At 46.3% G+C, this 16,789-nt stretch overlaps 1 protein-coding gene across 50 annotated transcripts in view; it reads right to left on the minus strand.

Moving 5' to 3' along the window:
• The window catches only part of RBFOX1 (RNA binding fox-1 homolog 1), a 1,595,659-nt gene that overhangs the window by 124,689 nt on the left and 1,454,181 nt on the right, over positions 1–16,789 (minus strand). For 38 of the 50 annotated variants that reach the window (XR_016225946.1, XR_016225944.1, XR_016225945.1 and 35 more), the window contains 3 exons: positions 14,003–14,146; positions 6,768–6,821; positions 124–216 (listed from right to left, as the gene is read on the minus strand). Coding sequence is in view for 45 of the 50 variants with exons in the window: in XM_070063963.2 (XP_069920064.1) it covers positions 124–216; positions 6,768–6,821; positions 14,003–14,146 (291 nt within the window). In the remaining 5 variants the exon portion in view is untranslated. Of the gene's footprint in view, positions 1–123; positions 327–6,767; positions 6,822–14,002; positions 14,147–16,789 lie in introns of those variants that run through there. The other 12 variants (XM_070063949.2, XM_070063957.2, XM_070063945.2 and 9 more) reach the window with 2 other exon arrangements.

Raw genomic sequence — 16,789 nt, forward strand, 5'->3', positions numbered from 1 at the left:
ATATAAACAATGAGAAGGGAATAGGGTCACATACAAGACGCCAATGATGCACCTGGAACAACGAATGAGCGTGAAGCAGACACTTATCAAAAAGAGGAAAAGGAAAATATTTTGAACATGCACCTCGATTTTACGGCCCTCTACCACGGTGCCGTGTAATTTCTCCCTCGCCCTGTCCGCATCGGCACTATTTTCGAAAGTTACGAAACCAAATCCCTGCATGCAGGAGGGAGAAGGGAAAACAACATGCAGATTATTATTTCAGTCCACGACCACTTGGCAACGTTCTCTCGCTTTAATTTCTATTTCTTGTCCTGGCTTCGGTTCTGTAACATGCAAATTAGAGAAATTATAAGAGTACTAAGATGTGCAATAATTAAGCGACAAATGTGAACAAGATTTTTTTTCTGTCACCAGTTAGCTGTAACCCCTGAAGAATTCAAAGAATGATACCAAAAATACCTTTCTAAATGTCACTACAGAAGAAAATAAATCTAACGAAAAGAAAATGAGATCAAAATAAATTTACAGTGTCTTCACAGAGAATAAAACGAAATAACAAGAAAAAAAGGGAACCACTTTCTTGACATGCAAATTAAAAATAAAATAAAATAAAACGTGTGCACAAAATTCAACAATGAATGCCAGAATCATCTAATATTGCCTACAGAGTCATGCCATGTGGTTTTAAGAACATCTCTCCTTCATGCAATTTTAGGGTTACTCAGATTTGTCAATTCTACAGCCTTTACTTCTCAAAAAATAAAAATTAAAAGCCTAAAAAAAGGAAAGACCTTTTTTTATAATAAATCTGAAAACTCTTTGATCTAATAAACAAAAAAACATATGAAATGAATAGAAATAAACTTCAGTTGATTAATAATGCAAACAATTCAAGTAATGTTTTTGTCGTCATTCTTTCCCACCCCACAAACTGCACACATGCTTATGAACTGGACAACTTCCCACCCTACTTCATCAACTTAAAGGGAACTGAAAACGAATCCTATGCTGGTATTTGATTGCCATATCGACAGGGAGCAACGTAATGAAATTTCGTTATTAGAAAGTCATTATAGTAATACTGAGTACTTTCTCCTTTAGTCACATAACAAATACCCCTTGATTTTAGCATTTTTACATTGTACTTCTAATATTTCAGTCTCAACAAACCCCACTCAACCCCCTACTGACAAATTTCATCATCTGTCTTCACTGACTTTGTTCCTAAGAGGAGCATAGAAAATATGACATTTTCAAAAACCCCTAAAATATGTGTGTATCTTGTTCAGAAATATACACCAACCTTTTGAACCATTCCAATGTAAATACCCAGCCTCTTCGGGTTCTCACAAAGCTGAGTGAAATATGCAGTAGGTTAGACTCCTGTTTGCACTGCGTAATACTTACATAAACGTGCAGACGGCCCTCAGGCTAGTTAGGGATGGTATGATCTTCATTTTTACTCATTAAATACCCAGTCATTACCTAGTAAGTGCTAGGAATAACCAACTGGTGTTACCTCCCATTTCCACATTGGATTTCTACAGTGATCTCCAAAGTGGATACTTGGGCTGGCCAACAGACAATGTTCCAACAGCACAGATGGGCTGAGCCCTTGAAGACATGGGCTGTGGGTATAGCAAGTGAGGGCAAACAATCATTTGTCAGGACTCTATACAGAGAGAAAACGTTAAGGTCTCTAATTTGGAGCCTTGGTCTGAATTACCTATCATAATCTTTCTCACAAGGGGTTACGATTACGATGCACCTACTTGATTAATCTAGGACTGCATACTCCACATCAGTTATGCTTAGTCTTTATACACTTGTATCCATTTGGGGCACTCACATACAACTGCTAACCGAATACTTTGGAATAATAGCTCTTCAAAGGGGAAAAGCCAGATTTTTGGATTCTCCTCTATTATATAGCTCTATCTTCTTTCTGGTCAGTGTGTTCCAAACCTGGCTGCATTTAAGAAGGAACTGGAGGGCACTTTAAATATTGAGATTCACATGGGCTTTGCTGCATATCTGCTGGGTCAGAATCCTGGAGTAGAGCCCAGAAATTTGCAAAAAAAAAAAAAAAAGAAAAAGAAAAAACAAAACTGAACTATGTGGCTCGGCAATGGGATACCCATGATCTGTGATACCGTTATGTACCATCAAAAGCAAGCTCCCAGTATTCTGGAATAAAAGAATCTTTCCATTTCTGGTTTCCATGGGCTAATCCACAGAGCAGAGAGAGAATGCGTGGAGGATGGCCAGCTGACGGAGACGGCCCCAGTCACACGTCTGAGGCTTCTTAGCGATGTTCTCTTCCTCCCAGATCAGCCTAACTCCCTAGCATCAGTAGTCCTGCCATGTATTTAAGAGGTCGTAAGAGAAATGAGGAATTTGAATTTATATTAGCTCATCAGGCAAGAAAAGAGAGGGCACAGCCCCAGGCTAACAGATGGAGAACTGAGTGACACCATTGCTGTCTGTGGAGATGGCAGCCATAAACACTACTGCACAGCAAGCGTGTAGTCAGGTGAGGCTAAGCACCCAGCCCCAAGCCCGGTACTGTCCTAAAAGCATCTTGTTCTTCACTTCTGAAGCCAAGGCAAGCCTACTAGACTGAAACTAGCATTGTGTATGTCAAGCACAGTGGAAGAGAAGGAGCTGTACTTTGAATCCCAAGGGACACTCCTAAACTACAATGTAAACACCTACTCTATTCTTAAGTTCTTACATTGCTTTTGTAAAGGGAACCTACTGCTTATTCCAACAAATATTATCACTGTTTCTGATAGGCTTCTCTCCTTTTTTCAGTGGCTCAGTACTTCTCATTTCAAGCTGTTGGGATGACTATTTGAGATTCAGCAAAGTTGGAGTCAAAAGAGCCTGCTCTAGAAACAATTCTCAGACAATCAATTAGCTTTTCCTACAGGTTCCATCAGATAATTCTATCTCCCACCCACATGAGAAGTCACATGGTCTCCCTGATCCTAATTCTTTTCCCTAATTCTCATCTGGAGAGTTTTCCCTGACTGGAGAGATGCTGCCCTAGCCTTTCCGTTATCAGAGAGCCCCCATATCACAGCAGGTGCGCAGCCTGCCTTCTGGTCAGAATTCCATCTAACCAAGTGGCAACTCTCAGTCCTTAAGGAGACTATAGTTTTATCTACACCTTAAAAAGGAGATCAAAATAAGCATATTCTATCTCAGCTTTGAGGAGCACAGGGTCTGGATGAGAGCTGCTGTGTCAGTGCCTTAAAAACCAAGAGTGCAAGAAAAGCCACACAGAAATGAATCAGGTACCTGTGGACTGGTGGATAAGAGACACTGCCCAGAGTTTACCTGATGGAGCAGCAGAGCTGAGAAGAGGTACAATGCTACCAGAAAAGAGACATGTGTGGCTCTCCTGTCCTATGATGGATGACGAGATAAAGGCATCATTAACAAGGACTGTAAGCTGGACCGCCGGACCCGCTTCAATTGCTGACTTTAACATCTTCCTTTCAGGTTCTGACCTTCTTGTATCCTAGTTATTTGATCTTTTTCGTCTTTCATATTTGTAGGTGATAACTTTCTTCTCTTAGATTCAATACATTGATTGCTTTATGTTTTAAACACCATCTCAGGTCCACCATGAAAGGATGAATGCCTTGGGGCCAGTGGCATCATGGTGGGTAAAGTCTCCGCCTACAGTACCAGCATCCCATATGGGCACCGTCCCATATGGGCGGCGTTTTAAGTCCCAGCTGCTCCACTTCTGATCCAGCTCTCTGCAATGGCCTGGGAAAGCAGAGGAAGATGGCCCAAGTGCTTGGGCTTCTGCACCCATGTGGGAGACCCAGAAGAAGCTCCTGGCTCCTGTCTTCCGATTGGCCCAGCTCCAGCCCCTGTGGCCATTTGGGGAGTGAATCAGTCAATCTTTCAAATAAATAAATAAAAATAACTCTTTAAAAAATAGAAAGGATGACAGCTGGAAACATCAGGCAGGTAACTCATATTTCAAAGCAGGAACCTGTTGAGTCATCCTTACTCAGTGCCAAGTAACTGGCCTCGGGGTCTGTTCCAGAGAGAAGAAACTGGTGCAAGGTGAGTTCCTGGCTTTCACGGGCCCATCCCGGTCCTGGCTGCCTCTCCAGTACCAAATGACAGAAAGGTCATAACCACAGTTCAGATTTCTCAACCACAGAAATGGAACTATTCCGCTAATGAGGCCTTTCCTCATAAAGGGTCATCCCCAACATGGACAGTACGCCCAGGAAGGCTGCTGCCCCCACTGAGCAGTTCCCGCCTCCAGGACGTCCAGCCAAACCTGACCAGCCAGCTCCAGCACCTGCACGAGCAAACTTCCATCAGAGGGACTGGGACCCACCGAGAGAGTCTGTTCTCGATACTTCCTAATCCCAAAGACAAAAACCAACTTAACAAAGTGAGGCTCTGGATGCAGCAAACTTAAATGGACTTTTTCCTCAAGCCCCCCAGAGACGGGCTAATCATGGGAATGACAGAAGGAGGCTTAAAAATAGCATCACCATTGTACGTTCGAAATAGCAAACAAGACTCATCCAATGCCCCCAGAAACTGCTCTCAACAGGAATTAAACAGCTTTCTTCAACTGGCCAAAGTTACCAAACAAAATACAAATTAACACAAACAAATGCACAACATATCTTTGGAGGCAGTGGTGCTACAGAGGGAGACAGACTCAGCACAAAACTGGCCAAAACTCCAGGTCAATTTCCACAACTGTGCTAAGACTTCATCCAGCCGGAGTGGAAAGGGTTTGCTTTGAGCACATTTTTCTCTCAGCGCTGCTTGCTCTGCAGTATAGAAATCGTCTCTGTAATGATTTTCATACAATCAGCAGAAGAAGAGTTAACTCATTTCTGCCCCAGCCTAGAGGTCAAACTACGGACATATTACAAGAATGACTGTCAAATATCTAAGTTATAGAAGGTTCACAAGGTGGCTGAATGAGCAAAACCACAGAGTATAATGGATTGATTTTTTTTTTATCCATCTGTCAGATCACAATATCATTTTGTCTATAGGAGAGAGAATACTGGAATTTTCTTCCCTCAATTCGAGCAACATCGTCCTCTTGAGTTAATCGTAAACCTACTTAGGAGCGAGGCAGGTGCAGACTGTGGAAGGAAAGATAAATGCAAATATTTGATTCATGGGGAAGAGGAGGTCACAGACCCAGGGGAGCTGGCACCATGGCCTGTGACACATTAGGCGACACCAGCAGTGCCTGGGAGCCCTCCTGAACCCCGACGCATCCCAAGCTGCCTGTGTCATGGAAGTCTTGTGGCCCAGATCAGTACCTCTTTGGACCTGGTGAGCAATTTCTCTCTATCCCTGCCTTTACAGTCTGATCAGGCAAGCAGACGGGAACTTCACATTCCTGACTGTCTTGGGCAGAGGACAGAGCCTTCCAAAGTGTTCACCAGCAAGTTGCAAAGGCCATCGCCCCCATCCCTTTCCAGCATTGCTCCCTGTTGTCACTCAGCTTCTGCACACAGGCCCGAAGCTCTGTTTTCAAGAGAGATTAAGGGGGGCCGGCGCTGTGGTGTAGCGTGCTGAGACTCTGCCTGCAGCGCCGGCCCCCCATATGGACACCCGTTCATGTTCCCGCTACTCCTCTTCAGATCCAGCTCTCTCCTATGGCCTGGGAAAGCAGTGGAAGATGACCCAAGTGCTTGGGCCCCTGCACCTGCATGGGATACCCAGAGGAAGCTCCCACTCCTGGCTTCGGATGGGCCCAGCTCCAGTCACTGCGGCCATTTGGGGAGTGAACCAGGGGATGGAAGACCTTTCTCTCCGTCTATAGCTCTACCTCTCAAATACACAAAGAAAAACACAGAGAGAGAATTTGATGAGGCTGTTGCATTTTCTGTGGGTACAGGAGTATGAGGACAGGGGTAGTCTGTCCTCAGGGAAAGGCCTGGTACTTGTCTACAATGCAGACATGATGTGTGAAGACGCAGATGGCTGGGTCCCGGGTTATTAGTTTCTGATTCAGGAGGTCTGGGGCACTTGAAACTGTGCATTTCTACATTTCTAACAAGTACTGGGATGAGGCTGATGCAACTAGGCCAGGACCACACTGACAAAGCCCTGACACACAGGAGGTTTTTGTGCCCCTTTCCCACCGGATTTCTATCCTGAAGCTATGGGATTCCTTCCAGACAGTGCCTCACTTTTCCCAGCACTTCAGCTTGGGAAAATCCGTTTACAATTTGGTTTCCTAAACCAACCAACTTGCAGCAAGGCAAATTTCCAAACGAGGCTGGGTAAACATACTAAGGAATAAAGTCACATTCAAAAGGTTGGTGTATACAAATCTTCTCCCCTGCAACCCAGGAAAAGAACTGCACTTTATTAATACAGAATAATCTCATATTTACCTGCTCTTCAGACTATCAACTCACTTTTTAATATAAAGAACATAATTATCACTGAAAAACAAAAAAATGTAGCAACATCATTATTTTTTTAAGCATGGGTAATTTTCCTCTGGAAGCTTGCATATATATTATGTTTATATATGTAGCAAAATCCCAGGAATTTTAAATGACCCCCTAGACATTCTTAAATGAGCCCCGTGTGTTTCCCAGCGTTTTGGAAACTGGAGGCAGTGCCTGCGTGCACTCCCAGGGGAGTGTGTTTCACAAGGCGCTCATTCAAACAGTGCAGTTGTTTCCCTATCCACAGCCAACACGTTACAGAAGCTACGCAACTCTAAGGTGAATTAAGTGGCTTACCTTTGAGCCTCGCTCATTAAAAATAATTTCAACATCTAAGATTTTACCAAATTGCTGCAAAGAAACAGAAATATCTTATAAGCAAGCAGAGAATGGACATACATCACACTAGAATACTGGTCATTGTTCTCCAAGTCAGAATTGTCCTTTGATATCAAGGAAATATCTTTTATGTTCTGCCCTTGCTAAGAGGTGTGCTGCAAACAGGACAATAACACAAACACATGTCTTTTCTGCTTGTTGTGGATTAACCCATCATGTGACACGCACTGTCAAAGGTCAGGTGGAAAATATTAATCAGGGAGTTGATTCTATGTTCCTTTCTTTATGTGTGCACGATTGCTTTCCCAGGCACCGAGCAGCCAAGATTACAAATGGTTAGTGTACACAGGGAGCCTCCTGCACTAGTCTACCAGCCACTGGGAGAAACACCCTCGACAAGGCGGGCGTCCACCGAGAATATGATGCTGAGGGTCTGGTCAGCAGCAGCCAGACCACAGGAGACAAGCAAATGACACAGAAGCAGGTTCCACTATCCAGACACCCGTCATCGAATTCGAGGTCTCAGAAATCTCTCAGGATGTGTCTCTGTGTTGTTCAAGAAACAATCTGTAGACAGTGACGGTGAATAGGCTCTGTAAAAACTGCAAAGTTTTAGATGATAAATAAACTGGATAGACAAATACAATACAGACACCCAGTTAAACACACATATCAGATTTTTCAGGCTAAGTCCACACCATGCAAAATCTGGGACACATTTATACATCGTACAATATTTTCTGTTTATCTGAAACTCAGATTTAATGAATCCTTTTTTCTTTTCTGTTAAAACTGGCAGGCCTGGTGAGAAACACACTTCTAGTAATTCCTAATTCACACCTTAAAAAACAGAGCATGGGCTCTGAAACTCAACATCTGGGTAATCCAAAACCCGTCCCCAGGCTGGGGAACCCTTTTAATTTTCTTGGGTCTCGGGCAGCAGAGTGGGGATTTCATGAGCGTGGCGTGCACGGCCTAAGTGCAGGTGGCAGGAGGTGATGACAACTGTGCCAAGTGGCTGGGCAGGAATAAGATGGGAATGTCTTCTCAATGAAAAATGACAGCTGATGCTCATTTTAGTGCTTAAAAAATGGAACAGCGTCAGGAAACATTTCTATCTCTTGTGCACTTTATTTTGAGCTTCTCTGTTGCTCCATTGGCTTTTGGATTCCGAATTTTAATGCTTTCTTGATCGCCACAGGACTGTGTGTTCTGCCTCTCTCCCTTGGGCGGGAAGCAGAGGAAAGAGAGGGTGACTAGGGCAAGGCCTGGGTGGGACAGAAAGAGAACTCACAGAACAGAGAGACATGGGAGGGAAAGAGGTGTGGGTGACCCATCTGAGCACCTTGTTCAGTCACAGAAAGCTGGGAGACCAGAGAGCTGAAGTCAAGAGGTTCCTACTAGCATTCGAGAAAAAAAAAAAAAAATGGGAACATACGGAGACTATCCTCTGGAACATAAAAAGAAATCCACCTTCCTTGGAAACATCAAAAATAGGCATATGCCAATTGCACAGAAACAGCCCCAAACCATGCAACGTAATGCTTCTGACAAGGGGTAAAGTTCTGACTATGGGATAAAGCAACCCAGAGCTTTGAGCCCCAGGACACTCACTCCTCAGGATGTGCACCCTGCAAGGGCAAGAGCACACACACTCGCATTTTTCTTCCTTGTCAAACAAAAGTGGCTTATCTCACAGTGAAGTAGACGGCAGCTCAGCCAGAGAGCGGACATATTGCTGCCATGGACCACGGAAACAGGAGTGAGCAGGCAGCTACCACACTCTGCAATTTGTAGGCACCCAGCTACGCCTTTGGTCAAGAGAATATTCTTTTACAGAGCCCTGGTTTCGGGCACTGAAAAATCACTTAAGAAAGAAGAAGAAAACTTTCAGATTTGGGTAAGGGAGGGCCTGCTGTTCCAAGATGAGCTGCATTTCCTAAGACTCCTCCAACTCTGTGCACTCCTCAGAAGCAGAACTTGGATATATCCATCTCAGACGGTCCATGCAGGAGCTGTTGTGTTTATTTCAGGCATAAGGACCTAGAGGCACAATGTGTATTCATGGAAGGATTCGCTGCAGGGGGATTCTTCCAAACCCACAAAGCCAATGTCATCTATGGGACATTTTCTTGGCAGGGAGTCAACACGCAAACACTTCCTTTAATATAAGATCTGGTTGAGAAAGAACCAATCAGCAAGCAAGGCTGGCATGTGTCATCCCCCAAATGAGACGACGACACCAGATGCCCTGGAACGGCCTCACGTGTTCCCCGCTCTGGCAGTCGACTTGGGGTTGATGGTTCTCAAAGGCGGGGAATGAGTGCCAGAAAAATGCTGATGTCAGCCCCACTTCTGAGACAGTTGTGTGCTGTATTTATAGTATCAACAGTTTAATTGGGAAGTTCGCTCCTAATGGTATAAACACAGCTGGCACATTTTCAATTTAAATAGACACTCTCTTGCAGCCTTAACTAGCATTTGTTTGCTTAACAGCAATGTTCAGTGGTGTTCAACAGTCTCAGATCCACGCAAGGGGTCTCAATGGCTGCATCGAGAACAAAATCCCGAAGCTTAAAGGCACGCACGTGGGCAAATATGTACCAAACATTTTTAGACACTCTCAGATCAAATAATATTTCTCTGAAAAACTGCGAAGGATGCTCAGCGGATACAGCCTAGCACAGCACATGAAAGCGAAGGTTAGTTCCAAGAGTGTGCACAGAGGCTAAGGAAAGGCATCAGCCCAGTTTTTCTTAGGGTCAGCTTCATGTTTGGAATGCAGAAGCAGGAGCACCATGCTGTGTCCTTAAAAATGACTCCACTACTCACATATCACAGTAGATGGATCTGTGCAGTAGCACCGCCTGGAAGTCTATTTTATTTCTAAAAGAAGTCGTCTTGAAAGCTGCGTTTGCATGTGTTTTCCCTGACAGTCAAGAGGGACCAGAGCTACTCCTTTTCCTGCCCCCAAAGGGTCTGTATGTTAAAGAAAGCAAGACTGGGGCCGGCGCCGTGGCTCACTAGGCTAATCCTCCACCTTGCGGCGCCGGCACACCGGGTTCTAGTCCCAGTCGGGGCGCCGGATTCTGTCCTGGTTGCCCCTCTTCCAGGCCAGCTCTCTGCTGTGGCCAGGGAGTGCAGTGGAGGATGGCCCAGGTGCTTGGGCCCTGCACCCCGTGGGAGACCAGGAAAAGCACCTGGCTCCTGGCTCCTGCCATCGGATCAGCGCGGTGCGCCGGCTGCAGCGGCGGCCATTGGAGGGTGAACCAACGGCAAAGGAAGACCTTTCTCTCTGTCTCTCTCTCTCACTGTCCACTCTGCCTGTCAAAAAAAAAAAAAAAAAAAGAAAGCAAGACTGTGCATCAACAAGGGTACTGCACAAGAGACTGAGCGCTGTGCAGCAGTTGTTTCTGGAAGCAAGTCCATGGGCTGTGTGTCCTACCAGAGATCTGGGAATGTTACAATCCACTTACATAGCCCATAACCCAGAGGTATTTTAACTACCGGGTTAAGTCAAGTATTATATTCAGGAGCCGTATACTGCAACTAATTTGGTGGGAATCCATGCATGCTCCTCATGGCGCCATCAAGAGTTGGAACGCAAAGGAGACATGCACTTGTGCTCGGTTCCTTTCACAAAAACAGAGACTGAACGAAAGCAGTTCTCACAAGATGTTTTTTTTTTTAAACAAGGCTCTGGCTTCTGCTTTTTATATGGTAGCTGCCTGACTTCTTCCTCATGGACTGTTCTACCTTAAAGTAAAGAAAGAAAAAAAGAGGCCGGAGCCGTGGCTCACTAGGCTAATCCTCTGCCTTGCGGCGCTGGCACACTGGGTTCTAGTCCCGGTCGGGGCGCCGGATTCTGTCCCGGTTGCCCCTCTTCCAGGCCAGCTCTCTGCTGTGGCCAGGGAGTGCAGTGGAGGATGGCCCAGGTGCTTGGACCCTGCACCCCATGGGACACCAGGAGAAGCACCTGGCTCCTGCCTTCGGATCAGCGCGGTGCGCTGGCCACCGCGCGGTGCCCATTGGAGGGTGAACCAATGGCAAAGGAAGACTTTCTCTCTCTCTCTCTCTCTCACTGTCCACTCTGCCTGTCCAAAAAAAAAAAAAAAGAAAGAAAGAAATCTAAGATGAGCTAAAAAACGTATCACCAAACACTGGAATAAATGCTTCCCAACGAAGAAGCTGCAAAGAAAACAAAGTGTGTGTGGGGAGAGGTAACCAGATTTGCAATCCTAGTGGAAAAATGGTAAAGCCACATTGAAAAATAAAATACAAAAACAGCAGTAAAAAATGCACTTGCCATCACCATTAGGCGAGCGACAGCTGCAAACGCTGTACAGGACTTACTCATGGTTAGAGAAGTTCCTAGGAAGCTTCTGGTAATGAGGAAAGGGAGGTTACTGTTGTATCTTGGTTTTGCTTTTGACTTTGAAATTCCTGTGACTTTCTCTTGACAAAGGAGGCACAGGGAAACAAAGCCACAGAGATCCTTGTGTTTTTCTCCATAATCATCCTCATTGGAACCTTGGCCAAAGAGAGGGAACAAAGACAGAGAAGCACAACAAAGCAGAGAAGTCCTCTCATGTCCACGGGATGCAAGGAACACCTAACTGGGGTGAAAATGCATTTTCTTGCCATAACCATGACCTGAAAGAGAACATTCCCTCAACTCCAGTGTGGGGAGCCAATCACACTGCCTCAATGCGCTAAGTGCACCCAATGTATCCTAGGACAAAAATGCCTTTGCAACCACCACTGTTTGGCCAGAACATTTTTAATGTTTAAATCCCATTACTTTAGATGATGGTTGTAAACCAAGAAGGCTTCACAGTTTTGGCAATCAATCCTCATGTGCTGCGTAATTTTCAAAGAAGAAATTTACACACACACAAACACACACACAGAAGACACAGATGCTATTTGTGATGAACACAATTCATTTCCGTGTTACTGAATGCTTGCTGCATTTTCTTAATTGGTATCATCTTTCCAAATGGGCACCTTAGCGGTTGCTTGAAAACCATAACTTTCACCAAAAAAGTGGCTCTGAAGTCAGCTGATTTTGGTCACGGGTTGATAAGAGTCACTATATTTGGAAAAATCTTGCCCTGTGCCATCTGTCCCACCCCTGTGAGAACAGAGAGATTCAGATATAAAATGCATGCAGGACCCCTTCTCTATGATCTGTAGCTGTGGCTATTTTTTATTTTTGACAGGCAGAGTGGACAGTGAGAGAGAGAGACAGAGAGAAAGGTCTTCCTTTGCCATTGGTTCACCCTCCAATGGCCGCCGTGGCTGGCACACCGCGGCCAGTGTACCACGCTGATCCGATGGCAGGAGCCAGGTACTTCTCCTGGTCTCCCATGGGGTGCAGGGCCCAAGCACCTGGACCATCCTCCACTGCACTCCCTGGCCACAGCAGAAAGCTGGCCTGGAAGAGGGGCAACCGGGACAGAATCCGGCACCCCGACCGGGACTAGAACCCAGTGTGCCGGCGCTGCAAGGCGGAGGATTAGCCTAGTGAGCCGCGGCGCCGGCCAGCTGTGGCTATTTTAATGCCACTCTGACTTAGCCGTGTAGCCTCAGGTAACTTTCAGGACAACCGAGAGGACCAGGGAGGAAAGAGCTCTCCTAGGGTGGTGTAATGAGGGGCCTCATGAAGGAGCACCAGGATGGCCACTACAGCACCAGACGCAAAGCCAACACCTGCGGAACACCGGATGAGACGGACTCAGAAGCAACATAGCTGCCTAAGCTGACATGGCAAAGAGAAGATAACTCCTCTGGCTGCCTATCATTCCAACCTGGTCTCGTTGCTTTACACACACTTAACCTCACCTCTACCTTTGCATGCTCTGCACTTTTCAAAGTCATCTTTGACCTGAGAGTGCCCGAGGGTACCTCGGTTCTGCAGGAGTTAGAGGGCTCAACGCAAGGTTATTACCAAATGAGAGAGATGAAAGTGCAGAAGCTGACCTTTTCCTCCGAAATGTCAGGATTCCAGCCTGGGTATCCTGAACATTAGGATGCTTGCGCTGCTTTGCTGTCAGATGCATACTCAATCAGCATCATGTGTGTCAGAAAGACGAAAGGTGCAAGCTAACCCCCAGATCGCAGGGCCCTTGGGCAGTGACCTCCTTCTTTCCTTTGGGGAATGACATCAACAGTGCCCAGAATGAGCCATTCCCCTTGAGAGTCCTTTTATTCCTTTTGTAATATTTGCCTCCACCCATAAACTCTTGGAAGAAGAGTCCCCAAGCAGCTCACCTTTGCTCTGACCCAATTGTTAAGGACGGTAGTTCTTTTCACTGACTCCAGAGACACCTGCCATTGCTGGGATGCCATGCACATCACACACACACACACACACACACACACACAATGGCTGCATTCACACAAACGAGTGGTAAGCAAGCCCTCTCACAGCTTCGTCCTTTAGTGGAACGGAGATCAAAGGAACGGCCAACTTCTCCCTTCCCAGGGAGGATAACGCAGTCACTTTCTGGGAAAGGAATCGGGGTCAGGATGCTATCATTCATTTTCTTGGGATGAGTGTCAGCTTTGGGTCTGGTTCTGGCTGTGTCTCCCTGGGGTGCCTAGGCAGGGCTGTGCTTCGTGGCATCTCTTTTCACGGAGCCCATCAGAACCTGCACTGCAGGGATCAAGTGAGACTTCAGAAAGGGTTTTTACTTTTGGTGCTGCTTGTTTTCATTCTGAACCCATTCGCCGGCAGAAATAGTTACTCCCTGCAAGTGCATCTGAAATCTCACTGCACGGTGCCTGGGAAAGAGCTGGGAGTGTGGGAAGATGTCACGACTCACTCTTACAGCCATCCTGGCTGCTGCAGCTACACTGACACTGTTTCTATCAGCTGGCACCTGGGCTCTCAGACCACAGAGGCTGCGTTTCAACAGTGTGTACACCAGCAGTGTGTTCTCTCGGACATTCAAATTCACTTACTAGGAGAAGACCATTTGGCAAGGTGAAGACGTGACCACAGACAATGCAACTTCTCCCCAAACCAAAACGAGACCCCAGCCCAGTACATCCACAGGCCAGGCTTTAAAATGCCTTTTCCCGATGTACGGCTCTTGCCTTAACACTGCGAATCCCACGAATTTACACGAGGACAAGTTAGCTCGAAGGACCCCAGGCCGGGCAGTGCAGAGGGGAAAGGCGCTACTTACACCAAACATTTGTCGGAGGTCTGGATCCCGGAAGCGGAAGGGGATGTTAGAGACATGCAGCCGCTTGGGCTGGGACTTGTTTTCCGTGTTTTCTGAAGGCTGGGTCTGGGGCTGGCCGTCCGTCGGTGCTGCGTCATCTGTCTGCTAAAAGAACAAGAGGAAAGCAAAGTGGCTCTGAGTAGACCCGAACACTCGGCTTCAAGGGCAGGAAAATTCCGGAACAAAGGCAGGAGGCACGAGAAGGAACTGTCGAGTCACTTGGTCATTCATTCATTCATTCCACAAGGTTATTTTTTTTTTCAACTTTTATTTAATAAATTTCCAAAGTACAACTTTTGAATTATAGTTGCTTTCCCTCTATAACCTCCCTCCCACCTGCAACCATCCCATCTCCTACTCCCTCTCCCATCCCATTCTTCATCATGATTCATTTTCAATTATCTTTATATACAGAAGATCAGCTTAGTATATATTGAGTAAAGATCTTGGTACCTCTCACAAAACTGGGGTTCAGCACTGAGCACTAGCTGACAAAAATCCCTTTCCTCATGGAGCAAGACTGTCACAAGGAAAGGCATAGTTTGTTTTGGTTTTTTGTTTTGTTTTTTCTTAATTTTTGACAGGCAGAGTGGACAGTGAGAGAGAGAGAGACAGAGAGAAAGGTCTTCCTTTTTGCCGCTGGTTCACCCTCCAATGGCTGCCGCCAGGTGCTTCTCCTGGTCTCCCATGGGGTACAGGGCCCAAGCACTTGGGCCATCCTCCACTGCACTCCCGGGCCACAGCAGAGAGCTGGCCTGGAAGAGGGGCAACCGGGACAGAATCCGGCGCCCCGACCGGGACTAGAACCCGGTGTGCTGGCACCGCAAGGCGGAGGATTAGCCTGTTGAGCCACGGCGCCAGTGGAAAGGCATAGTTTTGAGCCCAGCAATAAACAAGGAATATAATTGAAAGAAAACGATGGAGAGAATAAATCCAGGCCAGAGAGCCTGGAGGTCCTGGGGCTGTGGCGTGCCAACCACACCAGGAAGAGGGCAAGCATCCTTAAAGGTAACACAGGGCATGTTCCTCAGCTGATGGGAATCGTAGGAGATGCCCACATAATTTTTGAGGCTGCACAGAACAAGTATTTTACAATGCGGTAAGAAATGAGAAGGCTTTTTGGCTCTCGTTAGTCCAAGTAATTAGCTAAGCGCTATTTTTGTTTTTATGGTTTTCACTTTTCGTTTCTTAATTGTCCAGAGCTGTTATGTTCGTGACACTTGACCACACCTGGCTGTTTGCATTTAAACGACTTAAAATTAAATCAAATACAAAGTTTGGCTTCCATTTGGTGCATTTTGAGTTTGTAGTTAGTTCATCATCACAAAAAATTCCACTGGGCTCTTGGCATAGACAACGTAACATCATTAGCCTAACTCATTCCTCTCCCCAGCATCCCGCCCGCTCAAGATACACACAAGCAGTCCAGACACTGTGATAGTAGACTGACTTCCAGAAACACTCGGGCTGCAGGAGAAAAGTTACCGCAACATCCCGCGTCACCATGGCCATTGCTTTTCAGATGCTCTTTTCAAATACTTTCTCTGCAATTAGCATATGCTGCCTCTAGGTGGCGATAGATGCGTCCAGTTCACAATCCCGCTTCTTCGAAACTATGACGGAGATCCCGTGTCCAAGCCCGTTCAAGTCAAGAGCAAGGGCTGCCCCTCACCTACTTATAGACAAATTTTGTCTATATTGTGCACAGACAACCTACTGTCCATATATGTGTAGAGGCCAACTTAGAAATAAATACGTGACTGGAGCCAAACTATCCATGCAAGCAGCCAGATGTCAATCCATTAAGACGAGCAGGAGATGATCTCAAAGGTGGGATATCAAATACTCCAGTAACATGTGCTTCACTGGCACCTTGCTCCTCAACCCTGGTCTCTACTACATGGTGTCGTTGGAATGCTCCTTCCTAACACATCTGTGTTGCACTCGGAAGGCCAGACTTCCTGGTGGCTGCTAGCCTGGCCTTCCAAGCTCATCTGCTATCCAAAGCCCTGCGAGATGACTTTGTCAACTTTCAAGACCACGTCATGATGACAACCACAATGACGTACTGGGTCACGTTGTCTGTGCCGTTGCACTGAACGGGAAGGAAGATGGCGATAGCTCTATTCACTGGAAGATGAGAAACACCTTGTAAGGTTTTATGAAACTGAATGCAATAATGTGCACCACACTGGCGGAGTTCTTGGCACGTAGTATATGTTCAATGAACACAAAGTAATGGATTTTTCAGAGTGATTATCAGTTTCTTTAAAATATTCAATTAAGAGTGAACTGATTTGGGGAAGCATAAAGGAAGGTCCTATTTATTTACTAAGCACATCCCTACTGAGCACCTACTGTGTGCTCGACTCAGAAGTCACATGCGGCTCCCAGTTTAGTGGACCAGAAAGTAGAAGAAGAAGAGAACGGTAATACAGAGTGTCACACACTGCAATGAGACAGTCGAGACACACAGCCCAGCTGGAAGTTCAGCTGGGCTTGGCAGGTCTGCAGTCACCTTCTACGTGGGAGAGGTCACAGGACAGAGCTGACGGCACGGTGTCTGCCAAGACACGGTACAGCAGGTGCAACATGCAGGATGTGCAACGGTGCTCTGGATTCAGGGTGGTACGTCTGGGCTGTAGCGCCCCTCAGTGGTGGGTGGTGGATAGCACGTACAAAGGAAGAATCAGAGAGCACATGACCAGACCCAGGGCCTGGGTGGCTAAGAGCCCTGTGCACAAAGCT

The sequence above is a fragment of the Oryctolagus cuniculus genome, chromosome 19 (assembly GCF_051225735.1).
Source record: "Oryctolagus cuniculus isolate XC-2025 breed Fujian yellow rabbit chromosome 19, ASM5122573v1, whole genome shotgun sequence".
Lineage (NCBI taxonomy): Eukaryota > Metazoa > Chordata > Mammalia > Lagomorpha > Leporidae > Oryctolagus > Oryctolagus cuniculus.